The 25089-nt window shown below is 37.7% G+C and overlaps 1 protein-coding gene across 16 annotated transcripts in view; it reads right to left on the bottom strand.

The window, feature by feature from the left end:
• TRIP12 (thyroid hormone receptor interactor 12) overlaps positions 1-25089 on the bottom strand; it is a 145834-nt gene that overhangs the window by 59813 nt on the left and 60932 nt on the right. For 15 of the 16 annotated variants that reach the window (XM_055090356.1, XM_055090354.1, XM_024124557.3 and 12 more), the window contains 4 exons: positions 11375-11480; positions 8605-8741; positions 2698-2781; positions 1520-1615 (listed from right to left, as the gene is read on the bottom strand). In XM_055090356.1, the coding sequence (XP_054946331.1) occupies positions 1520-1615; positions 2698-2781; positions 8605-8741; positions 11375-11480 (423 nt within the window). The remainder of the gene's footprint in view (positions 1-1519; positions 1616-2697; positions 2782-8604; positions 8742-11374; positions 11481-25089) is intronic. The other variant, XM_055090376.1, reaches the window with a different exon arrangement.

Below are 25089 nucleotides of genomic sequence, written 5' to 3' on the forward strand. Positions count from 1 at the left end.
CCAGCAATCCCACTACTGGGCATATACCCAGAGAAAACCATAATTCAAAAAGACACATGCACCCCAATGTTCATTGCAGCACTATTTACAATAGCCAGGTCATGGAAGCAACCTAAATGCCCATCGACAGACGAATGGATAAAGAAGATGTGGTACATATATACAATGGAATATTACTCAGCCATAAAAAGGAACGAAATTGGGTCATTTGTAGAGATGTGAATGGATCTAGAGGCTGTCATACAGAGTGAAGTAAATCAGGAAGAGAAAAACAAATATCGTGTATTAACGCATATATGTGGAACCTAGAAAAATGGTACAGGTGCAGATGAACCGGTTTGCAGGGCAGAAATAGAGACACAGATGTAGAGAACAAACGTACGGACACCAAGGGGGGGAAGTGGTGGGGGGGTGGGGGTGGGATGGATTGGGAGATTGGGATTGACGTGTATATACTAATATGTATAGAATGGATAACTAATAAGAACCTGCTGTATAAAAAAATAAATAAAATTAAAAAATTAAAAAGAAAATACCAGCTGCTTCTTAAAATCCTCAAGTACAAGTACACATAATATGAGCACATGTACACACACTGCATTATTTTTTTAAAAAAAACTTAGAATATTTGATGGAAAATTATACAAGTACAAATTTATTTGTAAGGTCAGAGTTAACAACCTTCGGTAACACTTCAGAAATTTTGAAATTAATCAAGACGGAAGTCTGCAAATAGCCTACTGATTCTATGGAAATATTATCGATGAAGTAAAAAAGAATGTGTGTGCGTGTATGTATATATAAAACTGAGTCACTTTGCTGTACAGCAGAAATTAACACAACATTGTAAATCAACTATACTTCAATTTTAAAAAATGCTTAAATGTAAATTTTATTGCTTAAGGAAGCTAAAGGTAATATTCTATACCAGACAGAATTTAACTGAATTTGTGATTATGCAAAATCATATTCTTAGTTACAAACTGAGACTTAAACAATCACTCTTATATCTACTATATATGATAAGATCTCTGGGTTATATTAATTTGATTAAATAAGTCTAGTTACTGGTAATTCTGCTGAGAAATCTTTCCTCTCAGGCTCATTTTATAATCAACTGCCTAATGGGATAAATTTTATTATACCATAAAAAACTCAAGACACAAATCTGTGCAAAGCATGCAATCAGATGCTATTATAATAATGTAATCTCACCTGAGATCCTGTACTCTTCTATAGTTTAAAAAAAAAAACAAAATGAAGGGTCAATCTTGTAAACTTTGGATGGTTTTCTAATGGTTCCAATTCAGTAATCAAAAATAAAAGGAGAAAATCTTGAAGAGTTGCTATTATTTAAGGCAAGAATGTGCAGAAGCTCTGTTTTTTAAAACAGGTTAAAGTTCATGAAAACTTCCTTATGTGAAAACTCTCTTACATTGAATAGGTAAACAGTAAAAACAGCACTCAACTAATTACTAAGAGTTTTGAGGGGAGGACAAATTTAAAAGTATTCACTTACTAGCTCCGCTTCCAATTGTTCTATGGAAAAGTTGTGACATCCGAGGACCAAGAGGACCAAACAGGTGAGGAGGAAGACCCCTGGCCTCTAACAGAGCTAAGGAAAAAAGAAGGGCAGGAGGAGCAGTCGAAGTGTTAATACAACTGATCTTATCTAGAAGTTTCGAACAACTGATTCATCACATAATTGATTTAAACAATTACTTTCCATTTCAAACTTTAAGTTACATTAAACTTTTTAAGACCACTTAATATACTAATGTAATTAATATAAGTTACAATACCCATGTGTCTACTCCAGGGCATCTTAAGGTTTTATGGAGATATTAAATATCCGTGACAGCAGGGACTATGTAAATGGTCCAAGAAAAACCCAAAGTAAACATTTATTTTGAAGAAGTTATGTTAAGCACCTTAGCTATTTCACTCTATTATTTCCCAGTCAGATACTGATCATGAGATCCTCTAAAAACATAGGAAAAAAATCATTTTGATCAGTTCCCAAAAGTGAGAAAAACTGTTCATAAGAGTTCTAGTCAAAAAGTGATTGCTGTAAGTTCCTTCAGGAACTTAAAAGCAATCTGAAACTGATTCATTAATGGTTCTTGTAAGCCTCACGCGGGGGATCTATTCTATAAATCAGCTGTCTGAAGAGAACAGAAATACATATCCATGTACTTGTAAATAATGTATACATAATATAAAGCTGCTTTTTAAAAGCACTTACAACATTATAATACCTCGAGTTTATGTATACAATCTACATTCATTTTCAAATAGTTGATCAAGAACACAAAAGAACACAGCAAAAAAGCATCCTACTAGATGCAATATGTTATCAGGTACCAGAGTACAATATATTAAGCTACCCCTTGTTCAATATCTTCCTTAATGTATTACTAGCTATACATGAAACCATAATGAAAAAAATTTTTAAACATAAAAAATAAATATACTATATAAGATTTTTATCTAGTTAAACAGTAAAGATGAAGAGCCAAACAGATCATCTTCCAATTCCAAATCATCAAATCACCACTACATAAAAAGCTTTTTTTGGAGGTATGGGCACTGCTACATTATACTTTTATGAGCTTATCCGAATTAACTTCAACAAAGAACAGTAGTAACAGGCAGCCCATGACAAGAGTTTCTTGTAAGCTCAGTAACTCTCTTTACCTTGCAATCGTCCCATCTCGGAATCATCCGATTCACTCTCCCCAGAAGTGGTCATGCCCACAGCCCCTGCAACAGAACTAGAGGCTTCGAAGAGGGGGGGGGGAAAGGTGAGGGTTAGGAGAGGAACATTTAAATTCATTATGTCTGGTTTATCTTAAAAAAGAAAAAGCAGAGTTTTACAGACAACAATGAATAAAGACAAACGTGTCTGCCCATTGCACACCAGCTGTTATTCTAGACTTCATCATGTAGCTTTTATGAAAAAAAGATGGCTCAACTACATTAGAAACAAGCATAATATACAAGCTTTGCATTTCACTTGTACATGGTTTTCACAGTTTCCTCCTGTCTTTGAAACTGTTCCTGAATCGAGTCTTATCCTGAACTCCTCTACCAAAAGTCCATAAAGATAATAACACTGCTAAAAAACCATTGTGATATTTAATAGATAGGCAATTAGTCACAAACAGAAAGCAAAACTGACATTTGGGGAAAATGTTCCATGTAGATGTGTGCCTTCTTCAGTCTGCTTTATTCCTGGACTACAGTCTGGATACGATCGTTTGCCGTGTTTTCTTTCATTTCAAGACTGTGCAAAGATTACGCTCTCTTATTTCCAGGACAAAACATTGAAGATACACATTACAACTGACAGAAGACTGCAAGACACTGAAGTACGAAAGAGAGGGCAACTAACATGTCAAAACAAATGCAGAATGAAGAGTTCAGATTCAGAAGGATTCTACTACCCCAAATGCTAACCTGATCGATAATTCAGTCTAAGTAAATAGTGGCTGATTCTACAATATTATAAATCTGAATAGGAGATGAAAATATATTCCTGTAAAACTAGCAGTTTTACTGTCCCCTCCTCTCAGTGTCTGTTGAGTCCTAAAGCATTTTTTGTACATAGACAATTCATCTGTGTATGACCACATCATCCACAATACCTTAAGTCCTGTCCACTTAACAGATGGTGACAGAATGCAAGGCAGGAAGAATATTTTTGTCATTATTAAAAGAGGCACATGGATCACATATGTGAATATAAAGAGTTTTTCTGAGGAAAGAGATGTAAATACACCAGCCACCAACACTGTGTTTTCTTAATACTTTTCTTCACCCCTCATTTAAGTATTCTGTCATTTCACCGGGATTTTTAAAAAACTTGTAGAGGGCTTCCCTGGTGGCGCAGTGGTTGAGAATCCGCCTGCCGATGCAGGGGACACGGGTTCGTGCCCCGGTCCGGGAAGATCCCACATGCCGCGGAGCGGCTGGGCCCGTGAGCCATGGCCGTTGAGCTTGTGCATCCGGAGCCTGTGCTCCGCAACGGGAGAGGCCACAACAGTGAGAGGCCCGCATACCACCAAAAAAAAAAAACAAACAAACAAAAAAAACAAACAAAAAAAAAACACTTGTAGAAAAATGTATGGTTCAGAACAGGAATCAGCAAACTGTGGCCCACAGGCCAAATCCAGTCCAGCACACCACTTTGCAAATAAAATTTTGCTAAAACATACGCAAACTCATTCACTTACATACTTGTGGCTGCTTTTGTGCTACAACCACAGAGTTGTTCCAACAGAGCCTGCATAAAGCCTAAAACATCAATTATCTGGCCCTTCACAGAAAATGCTGGCAACCCCATGGTTTAGAGTTACAGGCTAAGTAGAAATGCGAATATAAAGGAGTAATGGAGTTTAGCAAAATCCACACTTCTGATGGAAAAAAAAGGGAAATAATAACTGTACTCTATAAGGCTACTTGTAGGTAGCACTCGTTAAATGCGGGCTGTATGGAGAACGTGTCCATGTGCTTGTTCTCAACCATACAAAGAAGTATTACAAGCTCTATCAGGCACGTGAGGAAACCAAGACTTTGTGTCTCTGAGTGGGCTTGCCCAAGGTCGGACAACTGACCACGGGCGTGAGACGTGAGCCCAGGCAGTCTGACCTCGCAGGCCGCACTTGTACGAGCTGCACGCCACCAGCACCTCGCACTTACCCTCTAGCACTCGTTCCTGATTTCAGTGCCGCTGCTGCTTCGTGTTATACAGAAAGCACGCCAACCAGCCCTGCTACCGGGTCCCAATTACGACTGAACTTAGTCAAGTGGCTATTAAACTTACTTTGAAACCTTTACAAAACGTGGAAAGCAGATACTAAGTTTTGGCAAACAAAATTGTTGGTTTTTCTTTCTTTCCTGCTCCCCCCCCACCCCCGCAAAGGCACACTCTGGAACCACACATTTTTTAAAAAAAAGAAAAAATCACAAGTTCACTTAAGGTAATCCTGGGTTTTTTTAAGCTTATCAGAGGGTCTACTAGTTTTACTTTAAATCAGTCTACAAATCTACAACTTACTATTTTAAAGGTTTAACCTTAAGTGACTTCTTAAACATATTATTCTAAGAACTGACATAATGAATAATAAATACCTCATATTGCCCTGCCACAAAGACATTAACCAAGACATAAAACTTGTAAAAAGCACAGAATTAAAAGAGCTGTTAAGACTATTACAGGGAGGTCCCAACCTTAAGTAAGGGAGCCACAGACCCACAAGGAGGAGCAGGGATATTCTGGTTTTTAATCAAGTCGAGGGCCGATTTTGACACAAATCAGTTACTGGACCCAAGGAAAAAGATCCTTTCCAGCTGCCATCCCTTTGATGGCAAGTATTAATAAGCATTTGCTTACTGTAGCTCCCATTTTTGTAAGTTTTACAAAATTAGATAAACCAAACTAGCTTAGCCTGTGAGTGGCTGTTTGTAAAGTCATGCAGGTAAGGAAATGTAACCCATTAAGAGCAGTCAGCAAGAAAGTTGCTTCAATCAAGGCATCAAACCTTGGGCAACACAAGCAAAATCCATCCCGACACAAATATAAAAGCAAGGCTATCAAACAGAGAAAATCCAATGTCTGATTTTAAGAGGTGTCAGTCTTTTTTTTTTGTTTAAACTGGTATCTCTCCCATCTAGTCCCAGCATATCTTCACAGCACCATGTAAGGCAGTTTCCAACACACAGTTAAAGCTGATAGAATTCACTTTTACTTGACAGGAACTGCTAAGGGTTTACCAAATACCTAAGTATAGGAGGCAATGGGAAGACATTTTTAGTGTCACGAAAACTTTTGAGCTAGGCCAGAAGAATGCTGTTTGGAATATAATTACACCTTATATGGGTGTTGGCATCAGGTGATATGGTAGCAATCTAATTCTTAGTGGTACTAACCAAAAATAATTAGGGAGAGAAAAATTTACAAAACTGAGTTGCTTTCTTTTTACAATCTGACCCTGTTCATTTCTTGTGAAATTAAGATTCCCTATGCAAAATGTGGGTGTCAGAACATTTTCCCTGACTTTGGTTGATTTCCGGGTATAAAGAAGACTGCTTGATTCCCCACCGTAGTATCGCTACGACGTGCAAGACTTCATCAGCACTATAAAGGTGCGCTCGGTTCCAATGAAGTCTGAAACGAAACCCTTCAGCTCCTGGACAATGTGGGGAACGCTTAACTTTCAACTTCCAGAGCGGACATTTCTTCTACGAAGAGCTAGAGGGGTTGCACTCCACGTCACAGTAAACTTCAGAGTGACCCAAAGGGACACCAGTATCAACAAACTTTCTTAAATGTCAACAACACTGGCAAAGTCAGGGCGATACAAGCAAGTATTCCAAAGATGGAGCAATGCTTTAATATCTACATGTGAAAAAAGAAATACACTTATATCAACGAGGCCACTGAAAGAAGTCAGGAAGAAATGATCTTTAAAAATAAAGAAACACTGAAAAATGAATATATACGTAAGACTGAAGAGATTAATCTCTTTAAATTAGTAAAAACATGATTTCAAAATAAATGTTTCAAATGAAGTGAGTCTTATACCAACTGTATAAGAACTGTCTGAGAATGGACACTTGCCATAAGATGCTCTAAGTTACCACCATCAGTTTGTACTCTACACGAACTTAGAGGGGTTTATTTTTCTTTAGATTCCAGTTTTACATACTGAGAAACGAAAGCACATTACGCTGAAGAACTTTATATAAAGCTAGTAATAAGTAATCTGCCTCTTTCCCCAGAAGCACTTTAGTGAGCTGGCAGAGGAACCCCTGTAGTACGTACAAGGGATCCAGCCTCCAAAAGGTAACAAAGTTAGTGCTGCTCTAATACCAGTGAACATGCACAGGTATCTTTTACATAAACTCAGAAAGCACCTAGATCACAATGGGATTTCAAATACGGATGACAATGAAACACAGGCGAGCCTTCAGGAGGGCAATCTCATGAACCTAATCCCTTGAAGCTTTTCTCTTTGGCAAATATACCAGGGAACAAAATTTTACACACCACCCCCTCATTCTGGCCTCCAATTACACCCCTATGACTTAAACAAACTCGAGTAACCAGAGGGAAGCAGAACACCACAGCTGTTATAACTGTGCACTTCTTTTCTCTAAGACCTGGATTTGAGAGTCACACATCCTAGTTTGTAACCCTGGCAAGCTTAACCATTATGCATCTCAGTTTTTCTCATTTATAAAATGAGGACAACAGCACCTCACACCTCAGCAGGTTGTTCTGAATGTTAAATGAGAATATATGTAAAGTGCTTAATAGCATGTCTGCAGTGGAGTGTACACTCTGTAAATGTTAGCTATTGTAATTACCATAATGAGTCCACTTTAACAACACACTCAGCAGCTCCCTCTCAAAGTGTCATCCATACGGGAATTGCCCCACTTCCATATTCAGACTTGGAATAAACATTAAAACACTGGGAAGCATAGCTGTGTGTCCTACAGAGCTTCAGTGAGTTGCATGTGCAATGCACTGTATGTTTCCAAAAATCTACCATTTAACCCTTCAGAAAAACCATTCTGGGAAAAAGGCACCACCAGAAGAGATGCCGTAAGTTCGCCATGTAATCTATCATACAAAACCAGGAAAGATAAGTTGGTAAAGATGTTAAGCTGGACAGAAAGCTGAGACAAAAGGCACAGAACATGGACAGCAGTGGGCAAACCAGAACCTTCCTGGTAAATGAGGATATATAGTCAACCATAGGCATTAAAGAAAACTGGCACCTATTCTGATACTAACAGTAATACATGAAACAACTCTGTTCAAAAGAAAGAACATACATGCCTACACCTAAAGCTACACATATCATTCAGATTTAAGGGACTGAGACCCATATGTTCATAATGATGACTTACAATATTTTTGTATCTGCTCTTAGTGTTAGGGAGAAACGCTTGTAACAAGCTACTGTTTAAACCCGTTAGCCACAATCAAGCCCTGGAGTGTCAGCCGCCTTCTGGCACTGCAAATGGGTACATACATACTTGGGGTGGGGCGGGGGCCTAATTTTTGCTGGGCTAAGACATCTAGGAGAATAAAAATAAGAAACCCAGAAGAATAGGAATACTAGTCTTAAAGCTGCTTAGATTCAAACTGAATACTTGTTATTTTTTAGGGACTACAAGATTCTAAATTAAAATTTAGACTTGTATGAAGCAATTTAAGCCACATCCTTACATTTTTACTGTGAATTTAAAAGTTTTACAAACAATCAGTAGGCAACTATTATATGTACTGATCAACATTTAAGAAGCTTAAACAGAAAGGGACTTAACTGCTTCTTAAAAGGCGTTTGAATGTAATTAGTACAAATTTGGATTTGGAAAAAGATTAAACAACAACAACAAATGAATACAACTAATCCAAACACCAAATCTATAAAGCGGAACAAAAGCGAAAGACAAGTGTGATGGCTAACATCTTAAGATGTATCTGTCTCCTCTCTTCCATTATGTTTGGTGCACCTAAAAAGTACTTTATCTCCAAATAAATCTGGAAGACACATAAATGCTTTTGAGGCTTAAGAAGCGCCCATCTACCTGCCGCTCCCTGGGGAGCTTCGTCCGTCCGTGCAGCTGAAGAATTCACCGTCTCCTGGTCGCCTTCAGGGTCTGCCATCTTCTCCTGTCGACGAGCTTCAGCTGCTCCTCTTTTGCCCAGGCCAGAGCCTCGCCGACTACAACAGAAAGATGCCATCACAGGCAGCACCCCCAGTGACCAGGAGCGATGACCGCACAGCACAAAGCTCCAATGCATGGAACACAGAGCTAGTTTCTTCTTTTTACATAAAAATTGTTGTAGAAAATCACTATGGGTAACAACCAAGACTTTGTATATTTAAAACTCATCCAAGCTATATCACATGGACAATACAAGCTTTTGTGTTGCTATGAGCTGTTGTCATCCTTACAAACAGAAGTGATTTTTAAACACTTCAACTACATGGAAAAGTGATTCCTTCTGCAGAGACAATTCAATTCATTTAAAATAGATCCCTAATTCCTGGGTAAATAGTGGACCACTACATGAACTTTCAGACTGATACTTGAAAATGGGGGCAGGACAGGGGGAGAGAAGATGGGAAAAATTCCGATCACCTAAGTCCCACCCAGATTACTTAAATCATCAAAAAATTACTATCCTAATAATGGACAATAGCTCTAGCCTTTAAAATAAAAGAAATGAGTATTTAATATTTATAAATAAATACAGATGACATCTGGGAAGACACTTGTTTCTGATTGAGGCATAGTGTAAGATATGGAAAAAGGAATCATCAGTCATTTATCATGAAGCAGACTATATTTTATTGATGACTTTCTTTCTATTTTAATAGCGAAATCAGTAAGCAAATCAGGTAGAGACAGAAGACTTCCAAAGTTACAACAACTTAATATTGTTTAAAGGCAGCTCCCCAAATGACCTCAGAAAGTGCAAAAACCTACTACTAAAGAAATGTTTTAGACTAAAGTAAACTACAGTGAAATTAGATGTTGCCTAGTAAAGAACAAGAAGGAGCCAGGCATAAGTGACATGTAAATGAAAGCTTTGAATCACCAATGAGTTCTAGAAGAGATTATTCTCTCAATTATTAAAACTCCTCCCTAAGCAGGGATTTACTTTGCCAGCCTTTCGTTCACAGGGGAAAAAAGCTCATTCCAAACCCCAATTACCAAGCTACAAATTAGTGGGACTCAAATTAAGTCATTTATTTAACATTTAATTTGCATCAACCATGTGACACACTCTGCGCTGAACATTTCGTTGCTGCCTTCAAGGTGGGTTAGTCTAAAGAGACCAAGCCGCAGCTGTGATGGACTATGAAAGCACTAAATTTAAGAGGAATCTCAACTAATTCCGAAACATCTGAGACTAAGAGCACTGCAGGCAGGCGGCTAGACAGCTTGTGTGTAGCATGTAAGTAACTTCTCATTCATCAAGACAGCAGATCTGAGGAGAAGGAGAGAATGCTGCAGAGAAAGGCAGGACGCTAGATTACCTGACGCCACATACAGCTTAAAATTACTTTTCAACTACAGTGAATTTGGTTTATATCTAAGATTATAAACCTTGGGTAAACTGGATTCAAAGTTTGGCCCAAAACAGGACAAAAGCCCTGAAGAACTAAGGAATTTTCTCAGAGGTCCTCATAAAAGTACCGCCAAAAAACTTCAAAGGCAAATAGGTGTACTAACTCCAGATATTTTAAACAATCCTGACAGAACTAGGAAATAAGTGGAAAAGTAGAGATTAAAGTGGCAAGAGTCCATTTCTTATGACTTATTAGGTAACAAGTCATACTGTTTCCTTGTGTTACTACTGTGCGTACAGCCAAGAGTATAAAGTCGATTACCTCAGAGAAGAACAAAAAGAAGTGCTTAAAGCCTTTCTACTGACCTAAGTTAGAGTAGGGAAAAGGTAAACTAAAATCAGCCACCTGCATCACTGGTTTCTGGCACATTTAGTAGAGAGAACAAAGTACATATAAGAGCAAACTACATATAAAGGAGGGAGAAGTCCCATACAGCTGTGATTACCAGCACAAGACCAAAACTGACCAAGCCTGAAAATCTGAGATGAAATTGCAACAAAAAGATTTTTAACTTTAACCTAAGATTCTGAATCAGTTAATAAAGTATATGAAATAATACACTGTAACATATATCAAAGGTAAAAAATTTTCTGAAAACGGGCTCCAAAATAGCAACCAGGAGAAACGGGAATTGGAGATGTGAGAGAACACAAACAAAACCTACATTTTTCTGTGAGGATAGGTATTGGAACACAAAATGAAAATTAAGTACACCTCTCCCCCTCACCCATTAAACTCAATAACTTGTGCCAACACTTTTAGAAACTAATTAGGCAATATTACAGCCATTACAACAGGCATCCCTTCTGATCCATTAATCACACTACTGGGAAATTTAGCTACCTTTAAAAATAACCCAAATCTGCATAAAGGTGCTCATTAGAGATTTCTTTGGCAGACTAGAACTCTGAAAACAACCAGACGTCCAACTATTGGCAATAACTCTGTGCAAATAATGTAACAGCAGAGGAAAAGGTAGAAGACAAAGGTGTTGTCCAAAAAAGGCATGATTAAGACTTAGCAAAAAAAAGGTAAATAAATATTGGGGAAGAATTCACAAAAATATACAATACTAGCTATATTAGAATAAATTTCTTTGCTCAACATTCAAGAGAAAATTTTAATTAATTTTTAAAAACTTATAAAATTAAGGACTTTGCTGAAAGCTGAACACAGATCACGAACTAATCATAAACTGGCAAAGCCCAGATTATTACCTGGCACTAGCACACGAGCCCGTGGTCTTTTGGCGTGCGCTCCGCCTCAAACTGGGGAGCTCAGCAGGTGGGGATTCGCTGCGCTTCTTGGTAGATTTTCTTAAACCTACACATGTGAAATGCAAAAGTAAAATTTTTAAAAGAGCAGTTACCTTAAATTTAAAATGACATAATTCTTCAGGTCATCATCCGGTCAAAAAGTCCATGGACTCTTCCACGGCCTCTCTAGCAGTCTCCAGATTTACTTCCATAGTTTGCTTTTACTGCGCCTGCTCATACTGGGAAAGTTCATGTGGTGCTTGGCATTCCTGTTCAGGAGAAATCTTCTCACTCTGGCCTAACCTTGACGCAAGCTATCCAACACCATGAATGACAGTCCCTCTCCTCTCAAACCATCCTCTTGAAGAGTTCCTATCACAACTCTACTCTTCCACTACTCTTCTCCACTAACTAAAGCCAAGAGATTTTTTTTTTGTATATACTATGTATTTCAGGACTTTACTGTATTTCATTTAGCATTTTACTGCATTCTCTTTGCACTGTCCCATTTCACCCAGTTTATATGAGGCTCATCAATAAGGCCATGAGAGAATAAAATGTTCTCTTTCACCAACTCACTGGCAAGAAATATACATATGAACTGAAGGTTATTCGAATGTCCAATTTACAGAATACTATATAATTAGGGGGAGAAAGTCAATCAAGCACACTTTACATGTTATTCTGGAATCTAACTAATACCTTTATGGGGATAACGGATTCTGAAAAGGTACAGCAACTGAGAAAAGTTTATTGCTATTTTATGAACAATGGGGAAGCCATCAGAGCATAATCTACTGCCCACCCCCCGCCCGCCCAAACAACACTGTTACTCTACACCGTACATGACATGACAACATACTGAGTGATGAGCTCTATCTAAACAAAGACCCCCAGCAGTGAGAGGTCTCCAAAGTCAACAGAGCATACTTCCACTGGTACTTTTGGCATCATCTTAAAAAGATGTTAACTTTCTCAGAGACCAACTGCACAATAACAATTCTCCAGATCATCTGTTTCTTCTCAAACTTTAATTTTTTTCCACTTCACTGCTTTAAAAAGTGTAAAGATAAGAAATTCCTTACTCTTGATTTTGTTAAAAACACCACTAAAGGTTCTGGGAAAGAGGTGGTAAAAAGGATTCTAGACATCTTCTTGACCTTTTAGACTCTTCATTTAAAAACTTCAGTTCATCCAACTTGCACTTAAACTATACATGATGAAAGTTGCTAGGTGAAAAGCAAGCTATTAAAAACTCTTTAAACACAAAGCAGAAATTATAAGGACAAAAATCTATGTTCAGACAGGCATTACCATTTAGAAATCTAAACCAGACCTTTTGGGCCCTTCTCCCCCCACCTCCTACCCCAAATAACTTTTGTGAAAGATTATATAGACTCTTCAAACCAGCATAAAAGGATCAAAGAGTGAAACTTAAAATGACGAAAGAAGACTGGCCTAAGCGTTTCTTAAATTTCAACTTTATTTTAAGGTTGATTTTCTATATAGCTGTCACCAGAATTATTTGATGTGATCACAAAGCTATATCTGACATCCTATATACTATTTTATCTTTGCCTAGCTGGATACACACCCCAGACACCTGAAAGATGGACATGGCATGTAGACGGATTATGGAGCTAGCTGAATATATTCAGCTAATAATGTCACTATGTTTTAATATTTAAAAAATTTAGAAGTTGGCTAATATTTCAGAAAATATTAAATTACACTTATCTATCTGAATTATGCGACTAAGTTGGACTAAAAAATGTACAATTTAGAGGGAAAAAGCCATCAGTGCACATTACATTAAAACTGCAAAAAACATACGGTACTTTCACTTATAAGGCACTTTAAAAACCTCTGTATTATTGTCACCAATATTACTTAGTTCATGTAATACTAAAGTATCTATAAATACCATGATACAGTACTAGAGACATTAGTACAAATTTTCACATCTATTTAGTGACATTCAAAATAATATTCAACAACGTATTGTGGGCTACTGCTTTATTGCTAATCTGCGGTGAAAGTATACTTTTTGACACTTTCACTACTCATGCCCTATTTTAGACTTTGGTGTTTAACTCTCTCTTAAACAACTTCATTCAAATGTAATTTCCGTATGATAAAATGTACTCATTTTAAGTGCACGGGGTTCAATGAGTTTGACGAACTTATTCACGCATATAACCAACACCACAATCAAGACATAGAACATTTCCATCATTTTAAAAAGTTCCTTTACGGCCCTTGCAATTAATCCCTCCCCTCACACTTCAGGTCCCTGGCAATCACTGGTCTTCTTTTCTGCTGCTATTGCCTACTTTGGAGTTTCATATAAATGGAATCCTACAGTGTCGTGGGGCTGAACTCATGGTGTTGCACGTATTGGTCCATTCCTTCTGATTGCAAAGTGGTATTCCTTTGTGTGGATGTGCCACAATCTCTCTATCCATTCTTGGTGTTGGACTTTAAAAGAACTGTACTAAGTTACAGAGAAGTAGGGCAGACAAAAACCAAAACAAGAGTGAATAGAAAACTATTTATAACTGATGTCACAATACCATAATGTAAAATGACTGTCAGGCTAATTGACATTAACTCCATCCAGCCTGATAAAGTAAAAGAACCCCCAACATTTCGTTCTCTAAACTTCCTTAGAGAAGAACTACATAAATTCTTCCAAAAGTCTAAAACATGTTTAGAAGACAAGAAAGGTCATAAATTCTGGGACAAAGGAAAGCTGAAGCACAAACTTCAGCTTGGTAGATAAAGTATTTCCTAGAAAACCAGGACAGCTTAACCTTCTTTTGACCATTCAGCAAACTGACAATGCTAGCACATACTATCTTCACAATTTTATTTATTTGTTCTTTAATATTTATTTATTTATTTGGCTGCTCTGGGTCTTAGCTGCAGCACGTGGGATCTAGTTCCCCGACCAGGGATCGAACCCAGGCCCCCTGCATCGACAGCACGGAGTCTTAACCACTGGACCACCAGGGAAGTCCCTATTTCACAATTTTAGATTGGCTATGGAGATTTTCAAAAGCACTTTCAGTTATAAAGTTGTAATAATTCTCACTTTTCAGACACAAAAATATTAACTGACTTGCTTAAAAGTGCATAAGCCAACCAACTACACAATTCTAAGTTTATTTTAAAGCAGAACAGAAAGTACTACATCTTCAATATACTTGTGGCAAGGTGTTAAAATTTTACTTTACTGGTTCGTTTAGAAAACTTTAAACTCTCTCTATAAAAACAGAGTATTTTTGTAGAACTGAAATGTTTCCTATCATTCTACTGGTCAAATATGGAGTATTTTAATAAATGGTGGAAACATGGGAAAGTGTAAACCCACAACCTACTGAAAACCGATTAAAACACATGTGCATGGGAACACACATACCACAAACACATCTCTCTGTCCCAGGCTCTGTAATGCAGCAAAACTGCATTTATCATTTATTTTTATGATGTCACTTTGAGAAGCAACCAGAATATCACTGATCAAATTAATATATTCTTATCCACAAAGCCTTTGTGTAATAAAGTTAGGTATAAATCTTGTATCAAAGCTCTTATTACAGTTGACCCTTGAACAATGCAGGGTCCACTTATACTCAGATTTTTTTCAGTAAACCGTAAATACTACAGTTCTACACAGTCTGTGGTTGGTCGAATCCAAGGATGTGGAGGAACCATGGATAAGGAGAGCCAGCTATTAGTTACATGCAGACTAACCTCTCATTGTTCAAGGATCAACTGTATTATCGGTGTAAGAATATGTGCACTTGTTCCTACAAATATATTCCTATAATCTTTATTCATTTGGATAAAGGTGAAACTAGCAGTTAGTATTCTCTTAAAATTCCTAACTGATTTGTCCTCTACAATATAGGTATGTCTTACTCTTTTGTTTTCTTTTTTTGAAAAAGTATTCCTAAGCAAAACTGATTTACACAAAGTCCAGGGCTTCACCCTTAAAAAAAAAAAAAAAAAAAGAGTCCTTTTTTTAAAGTGTGACATCTTTAAAGTGTGACATTTGAAATGTGAAATAATTAAACCTCTTACATATCCAACTTTAAGCTTGGATTTTTAAAAATATAACAACATTTTAAAAGAATCAACAAATTAAGGGCCTTAGACATTTTACTTTCTGGACCCTTACTAATGTAAAAATAGTTAAGATGTTCGTGGGTACCTTCTACTTATGATTGATTTTTCTTTTCGACTTGAAATCTTAAAACTGTTTCTCATTACATTAACATCTCAGTACAAAAGTATTTCTCTTGGAAAAGGTATGGCTTTCACTCTTAACTGTGTCAAATTACTTTAAAAGTAGCAATAGACAACTGGGCAATACATATTCACTATCAGCTTTCATTCTATTTTTAATTCTCACATGATCTGTTACAGGTATGCTAATCTTTGACATGATATACACATATAATCAAACCTACTACACAGTTCTATAATGAAAATATAGCACTCCTCCCAATAATAAAATATTCTAGCAATGCAATGATTAAACTTTCCAATTTTGTGAAAGATTCCTTCTGCTGTACAAGAAGAAACATGAATGTCAATGTATTTCATAAGGTTGTTTGAAAATCAAGCAGAGGAGGAGGGGGAGACTGACCTAACATCTTTATTCAGTGAATAATGACTCCATTCAAATAAATGAACACTTTTATTCTGCAACTTATATAATCATTTTAAAGTGACAGTAAAAGATGATCAAACAGACATCTACTGTATATTATCTAGCAGCCTTTTTTCTGAGCACCTGACTCTTTTATTCTCTTTTTAAAATTCTTTGCAGAGCTATCTCCTAACCCTTCTCCATGTGGTACCGATGGAACTGTCATCCACAATACACTCCCACTATATGAGTGAGACTCAAACTGTTGTATTTTCATCATCTACAATGATAACTCCTCCACTACTATCCCCTCCCCTTCACCATACTAATTCATTTAAGGACAGACATATGACCCGAGGATATGAGACTTTCATATAGAAATATAAATGATTGGACAGTGTTTTGGGGAAAGAGGGGGAATGAGGGTGTCATAAGTCACAGACTTGGGACTGACAGGACCATCTTCATTTGAGCTCCTAGACCTAGCCAAGCCTGAAGCTAGACAATCTCCTGGCTTTACCAGTCATGTGAGCTGATTTCCATTTAATTTTAATTGAATATGCATCACATATAACCCCAAATCTTCTGATTATAAGTCATTTCTGTATTATAATTTGTAGTCTAGAGTAGGTATGGACCAAATCCTGCTGGTAGCCTGTTTCTGTACAGCCCACTAGCTAAGAATGCTTTTTATATTTTTAGAGAGTTGTAATAAAAGAAGAATATGTGACAAAGACTGTATGTGGTCAGTAGACCCTAAAATTTTTACTATATGGGTCTTTACAGAAAATGTTTATTGACCTGGACTTTGAGGAGAAAAAGGAAGAAAAATATAAGGACTTGCCTGAAGTTTAGGGGAAAAAAACAGTCCCTCTCCAACCACCCCTCCCCACAAAAAAACCTCTCCAAAACAAAATCTCTTTGTTTGGAAAAAGAAAAAACAAAAATCAAAAACAAGACCAGACCCAAGCTAAACAATATCTTAGTAATAAAAAAAGTTTCAGGGCTTCCCTGGTGGCGCAATGGTTGAGAATCTGCCTGCTAATGCAGGGGACACGGGTTCGAGCCCTGGTCCGGGAAGATTCCACATGCCACGGAGCAACTAGGCCCGTGAGCCACAACTACTGAGCCTGCGCATCTGGAGCCTGTGTTCCGCAACAAGAGAGGCCACGATAGTGAGTGGCCCCCGCTTGCCGCAACTGGAGAAAGCCCTCGCACAGAAACGGGGACCCAACACAGCCAAAAATAAATAAATAAACAAACCAATAAACCAACATTAAAAAAAAAAGTTTCAGTGCTAATTTTTCCAGAATATTACATATCTTGATTTTTTTTTTTTACTTACAGTTTTTGGCATATTCCTATAGAGAATACATTCCATTTTAAAATGGAGTAGACAAACTGTTATGAATAAGGAACACAAACCAATACTTTAAACAAGGGTAGATATCTAGAAAAATCGCTACAATTCACTTACATTTATAGATATCAAAAGATGACTACACTGATCTTTTAAACACAAATCCCCTATTTGTTTAATATTAAAAAAAGCAGACTTTCCTGGCGGCGCAGTGGTTAAGAATCCGCCTGCCAATGAAGGGGACACGGGTTCGAGCCCTGGTCCGGGAAGATTCCACATGCTGCAGAGCAACTAAGCCCATGCGCCACAACTACTGACCCTGTGCTCTAAAGCTCGAGGGCCACAACTACTGAGCCCACGGGCCACACAACTGAAGCCCGCACGTCTAGAGCCCGTGCTCCGCAACAAGAGAAGCTACCGCAATGAGAAGCCCGTGCACCGCAATGAAGAGTAGCCCCCGCTTGCCGCAACTAGAGAAAGCCCACGCGCAGCAATGAAGACCCAACACAGCCATAAAAAAAAAAAAATGACATGATTTATAGCTTATTTTTTGAAAGGAAAAATGTCAGTTAAAATCATTTAGGCAGATAAAGCACTTTGGTTTCTTCATACCTAAAACATGGATACTACCTCATTCTGTGATCATAATGAAATTTAATGTATGTCAACTGTCTAGTGTGGAGCCTGGCTTATAATAGGCACTCAAAAAGCAATGCCTACTGTCATGCAGAGTGAGCTCCTACTTTTGAAAAATATATGTGCATATACATAGAAAAGTGTCTGCCTCTGGGTAAAGACAAAAGAATGACCCACATGCATTCACTCTGTCCTCTAGTGAAACTCCACTAAAATAGCATTAAAAGAATCTGAGGCATAAATTCACAAGGATGGGAAGAATGGAAGAGACAACCGTCACAACACAACACAATTTTAGAAGATGAAAAAGCAGTAATTCCAGTGCTAAATACACTGGGAAGCCCAGAAGACTGAAGGTAGAAAACTGAGATAAATTACCAATTACACTGACACTCAGAATCCCACAAAGGTTTAGGAACTGATGACACCAGGTACTTCTGGGATGACCTCAGAGTTTAAACTGAGGATTGCATCACAGGCTATTTATGAAGCAGTCAGATCCCCAGATTCCCTCCCCAACTTGCACAGCTGGGTAAATGTCCCTCTCCTGAGGCAGGCAAAGGTAAAACCTTTATTCCTTAGAAAGTACAAAATAAAGAAATTCTCCATTAAAGTACACAGCTGCAAATAGGTGTATCATACCAAAAATGAGAGGGGGGAGGATCAAATATATACAAACTGGATGACATAGGGCCTCTTTCCTAGGCCTCTCCTCCCACTTAGTCCCCAAAACTCTGGCAGTTAGGCTTTCACCTCCAGGCAGGAGTCTGAAAGAATCTTCCCTGTGGAATTTTACCAGCCAAAGAAAAAAGATCTGAAAAAGATCACAGCCCAATTAGCTCATTAGATAGTGAATCTCAGTCAAGTCTCATCCATATGCTCAGAGCTTGCAAGTTGGATTTTTGGCTCCCCTACTCTCTCTCTTTTTTTTTTTTTTTTGCGGTACGCGGGCCTCTCACTGTTGTGGCCTCTCCCGTTGCGGAGCACAGGCGCCGGACGCGCAGGCTCAGCGGCCATGGCTCATGGGCCTAGCCACTCCACAGCATGTGGGATCTTCCCGGACCGGGGCACGAACCCGTGTCCCCTGCATCAGCAGGCGGACTCTCAACCACTGCGCCACCAGGTAAGCCCGGTTCCCCTACTCTTATGAGGAGACACCCAGGAATTACCTGAATTTGAGGAAAGTTCCTAGTATGAAAGTCAAAACCAGAGTAAACACACCCCCCAAAAAAATTACATAAGAGGACACTGCAAGAAAAGAAAACTCGCTCTTAATGGGGAGGGGGGGGCGGTATGCATCTATAATTAAAAACAATATTCATGGCAGGACTATTCACAATAGCCAAGACATGGAAGCAACCCAACTGCCTGGCAATAAATGACTAGATTAACAAGATGTGGGTGTGTGTGTATAATTAATACACACACACAAACACACACACACACACACACACACACACACACAGAGGAATATTACTTAGCCATAAAAAAGAATGAACTATTGCCATTTGCAGCAACATGGATGGACCTAGAGAATATTATGCTTAGTGACATAAGTCAGATAGAGAAAGACAAATACAATATATCACTTATATGTAGAACTAAAAAATAACACAAATGAATGTACATAGAAAACAGAAACAGACTCACAGACATAAAAAACAAACGTGGTTATAGCGGCGGCGGTGGGGGGGGGCAAATTACAGATTACGGGTATGAGATTGACAGATATAGACTACTACACATAAAATACATAAGCAACAAGGATTTACTGCATAGCACAGGGAATTATATCCAATACCTTGTAATAACCCATAATGTAATATAACCTGCAAAAAAAAGGAATCACTATGCTGTACACCTGAAACTAACACAATATTGTAAATCAACTATACTTCAATTAAAGAAAAAAAAAAGAAGGAGGGAGGAAATCTTTAAAAAAATAAAAGGAAATGAGAACAAAATAACCTCTTGAAAAGAAAAACAAGATAGCAAACATGAAATAAAAAATCAATACAAAGGTTGGAAGAAGCTGCAGAAATCTACCAGAAAGTAGAACAAAAAAGGAAAGCAAGAACAAAAAGATAAGACCAGAATCTTCCAAAAGGACAATTACCCAAAATAACAGGTGATCCACAAAGAGAAAAGAAGCAAAGATGGGGCGACCAACTGTCCTGGTTTGCATGGGATTCTCGTAGTCTTAAGGCTAAAAGTTGGTCTTGGGGAATGCCCCAGATCCAAGGGAAACCAGGACTTCAGATCACCCTAACAAGGAATGGAACGAATGCACAGCTATGCCTGTATCACGACATTTCTAAATAACTGAGGCAAAGATCTGTAAGTTTCCAGAAAAACAGGTTATATATACAGATTAGGAACCAGAATGCTTGCAGTACTTAAATCTAAATAACATAGTTCTTCAAAATTCTGATGGAGAATAATTTCCAACCCAGAACTATATTTTCAATCAGTCTGTCAAATAAGTATCAAGGTTGTAGATTTTCACATTCAAAATCTGAAAAAACAAATAAACTTAAAAAAATCTCATATGTACTTTTTCTTAGAAAGCAAGTGGAAGACATGTTCACCAAAACAAAACAGTAAATCAAGAAAGAAGATGCAGGATCTGGAAGCAGGAAACTAAACAAAGACTGAAGAAATACCTGAAGCTAAAAGCAATGTAACCAGGCATAATAGGGCAGCCATCCAGAGGCCTCGTTTCTTCGGGAAAGCGAAACAAATCCATGTAGACAGCTTGAGAAAAGATTTAGACAATGCAAAATAAGTTTGGAGTTGAGTGACGGAGTCAAAGGAAAGGAAAACAACAAAATAATTATTAAACTCAGTAAAAAACAAACAAACAAACAAACAAAAAAAGGTTGTAAGAAAAAAAAAGTTCCTAAAGATTCAGTGTTAACTGAGCAACGATCATAACCGGGAAAACGTGAAGCATGTACAGTATGCGTTTGGTGGGTGTGAATAGGTGTGGTAAATCTCCCATATAGGCCACACAATAGTGCTCAAAGTGAAAAAATTCAACAGACATATGAGCACATATGTCTCCCATTTATAGATACGGAAGTAAATACCAAAATGATTGGCTATGCGGAAAGGCAATGTGGCAGGAAGCCTGCTATTTTTTAATAATAAATCTTGTACCACTTGACTTTACACATTAAGTATTGATTAATATGAAGGAAAATTTTTAGCAGGATACACACGGGAAGAAAGAAACAGCCCTTAGGGATGGGATTAAGTAATTATTTTTTCTTCCTTGTACGTTTTAATATTTTCTGGATTTTTCATTTTTGATAACACTTTATAATCAGAAGTATCAAAATATTATAGAATACAGAGGCATGAATAAGAAAAAGCAATTTTCGTTTAACTGAAATATAAGTTTAGTAAAATGTAATTTGGCTGAATTAATTCTTACTCTGACCTGGTATACAAAAATACATACCATGGTTGTTTAAAATTCACAGTATAAAAACAAAGCAAAGCCTTAAAGAGGTCAATAATATTTGTTTCCATTTAATATTCCTTTTAAAAAAATCTGGCAACTCATTTTTGGTAAATTACTATTGGTAATATGTGATTACAGATTAGTACTATTAAAGTTTTAAGTACTAAATTATTTTAACAGTTGCTTTATAATACAGAAAACTCTTAACACTCAATCCTTTTTCCTTTAAGCTCCTCACCCAATACATCACCGGGCTAAAAGATAATTCAATTTTTAAAAACTCAGCGGGTATGGTCCTCTAAGACCCAACTAGGTAAAACCAAGAGTTTACTTTTAAATTATTCTGTCCTGCTTGACTCGTTCTTCTCTCCTCTCTCCGTGCTAGAGGCACAAAGTACCATGTCTCTTAGCTGAATTACCTTTCCAGAATTCGGCATCTGCCTGGTTCTTTTCTAGTTCTAATAATGGCTACAGGCTGCATGCAAGTCACAGAAGAGTATGAAACTCAAGCTGAAAATAAGCTGGTAACTACTGCTGACTACGTTATTAATAATGTGCACATGATGTCTACTTTAAATAATGGAAAGGGAACTGGACCTACAAACAGACATATTGAACTGGAAGTGTAACACCTTTCAATTTTCCTACAAATATATTCCATAATTAATCACAGATTCTGATCACAAACTGTTTCTTACACGTCTATGCCATCCATCACCTTCTACCATTAAGACAGTACATACTTTGAAATAGTCAAATTACTTCAAAATTAGCCTAAAGAGAAGATAGATAGATTAGCAGAATATTATAAGAATATTTTAAAATATTACATCAAAATATCACTGAATATTTTTTAAAATCATTTGTATCATTACACTGCCCCACTGGTTTTACATTTATGCTACATAAATTTGTTAAGACTGTTTGCTAAGGTTAAACAATGCAAAGCAAGAATAATTTCCTAATGCAGACTAAAAATTGTCATATGACACTATCCTTTCTGGGGTATTCTCAAAACCCAATTGGGCTTCCCTGGTGGCGCAGTGGTTAAGAATCCACCTGCCAATGCAGGGGGACATGAGTTTGAGCCCTGGTCCGGGAAGATCCCACATGCCGTGGAACAACTAAGCCCGTGCACCACAACTACTGAGCCTGCGCTCTAGAGCCCACGAGCCACAACTACTGAGCCCACGTGCCACAACTACTGAAGCCAGCGCACCTAGAGCCCCTGCTCTGCAACAAGAGAAGCCACCACAATGAGAAGCCTATGCACCGCAATGAAGAGTAGCCCCTGCTCACTGCAACTAGAGAAAGCCCGCGTGCAGCAACGAAGACCCAATGCAGCAAAAAATTTATAAACTTCTACCAATTGACCCAAGGTGACCGATGTCCCATAGCTATCTTGACCAGCTGCAGTTGGCATGCCACAGGCTTCAGGTAGCCCATCACAAAGCAGCTGTTTCTCTAGTTCTCCTGCCAGCCCTAGTTCCTCACCAGAAACTTGTTCAACAGATGCCAAATCAGCACACCAGGAAAGGTCTTCCTGCTTCAGTGACCCAATTAAATGTATCATTTCCCAAAGTGTGTTCCATGGACCACTGCTGTCTCCCAAGGTAACAGGTGGTCAAACAGATTTATAAAATAATGGGTTAAACAGAAGTGACCATAAGAATTCTCACAGCTTTCAATATACTAAAGCATATCCTGAATCTCCTTAAGTGATACCTGACCATGGGGAAATGGGTTTTCACAAAGCATCATGTAAGTACTGTTATTCCTACAATTTGAAAAAAATTTCCTTTACCAGGAAGTTTTACTGACCAATCATATCTCAGAATGAGCCTATACCTGAGGAAACATACCACCTTCTAATTAACAGGTTCATTGAGTGCTAAAAGTTGAAGAAAACAACCTACCCAATTTGGAATGCTTTCTATCTCACAAAATGTCCCCTCCATTTTTTAGTTAAGTGACATTTTTTTTTACCCAGAGCTGCTAATCCATTGAATGGATTGTAACCATTGAATCTAATTCTGCCCCCAGATTAACATTAAATTTAAAAAAAAAAATCAAACTAATTCCTAATGCATACAAAAGCTCTTCAAATCTATTGCAACAGTTCTCAATTCACATTTTATGTTTATATGGTATTTTAATTTTATAAAGTTGTTTTCACATACATTCTTTCATTTATGCTTCACAAGAATGAATATTATCATTCTGCAAAGATCAGGGATTAGGTTGCTATCATAATTGTAGTTCAATGATCTGCCCAACCCCACAAAACTATCAGAAGACAACAGAACTTTAAATCGGGCTCTTCCAAATCTAAAGACAGCTATACCTTAAACTGATCAATAGCTAGGATTTATATCAGTCCTTCATTTTCAACACGATGCTCCTGAATGCTTTGTCTTAAGATACTCAATTTCAGTTGTGCACCCTAAATTTAGTGATGCATCCTATGTACTATTAGCACTATGCTAAGGCTCCTCACATATTTATTCATTCCTCAGATAGCTACTGTGCCCATTTTACAATGAAAAGGTTGCCAACTTTCTCGTAGTCACCAGCTGATAACATGGCAGAACTAGGATTCAAATCTAGGACTTTTTAGCTCTATATTAAGAGCTCTCTCTCCCCAAAATACCATTACTTGAAGCCCAGGGATTCCTCTAAGATACTTCATTTTGCCTCTATATTCTTAAATAAAATTACCAAGTACTGCCAATCCTCTTGCAGTACTCCTTCTCACATAAACTCTTTCCTAAAGTGACCTATTTAATCATACCTAAAATTCACCCTGCCCTGTGTGACTCCAGGAAGCCTGCCTGGATTTAGCTCACCCCATCTACTCAATCCTCTGCACCCTATTCTCACAACTAATTTCTGGAATCACATGGCCTGGGTTTGACTCTTGGCTCTGTCACTTCTTAGTTCTGTGACCTTGGACAGGTAACCTGACCTCACTGACCCTGAGTTTCTTTACCTATAGGAAGCGAATAACAGTACCTGCCACGCAGGGCTGATGAGGAGTAAATGAGATGATCCATGTCAACTATTAACAAGTTGTCAAGCACTTGTAAGCACTTTAAGTATTTGCTATTATTTTGTTTTGAAATGTTTTTCACTTATTTGTAAAGAAGCAAACACACAGTTAATGGTATAATATGAAACCCTGGGTTCATAGTATTCACCCCTAAAGATGAATCAATAGCAGTAAAGAAGGATCAAATAAAAGTTCATCTCCTCTGGGGTCTTAACATCTCTTAATGACCCAAATAGATTGCAACAGTAAAACACAAACAACTAATATGGATGAAAAATAAGTGACATAGCAAAGAAAACAAAGGCTTCAAAGTCACACATACCCACCCCATCTTCAAATCCTAACTCTGTCACTGATGAGATATGTTACTCTGGCAAGTTATTTCACCTCCTTGGAATAAATTTCCCTAATAACTATCATCAAGCACCAATTTTTTGGAGAAGTAAATGTGACCGCATATGTAAAATACCTGGCACTTTTAGATGTGAAACAAATGCTGGTTCCCTTC

The sequence above is a fragment of the Physeter macrocephalus genome, chromosome 2 (genome assembly GCF_002837175.3).
Source record: "Physeter macrocephalus isolate SW-GA chromosome 2, ASM283717v5, whole genome shotgun sequence".
In the NCBI taxonomy this organism is placed as follows: Eukaryota; Metazoa; Chordata; class Mammalia; order Artiodactyla; family Physeteridae; genus Physeter; species Physeter macrocephalus.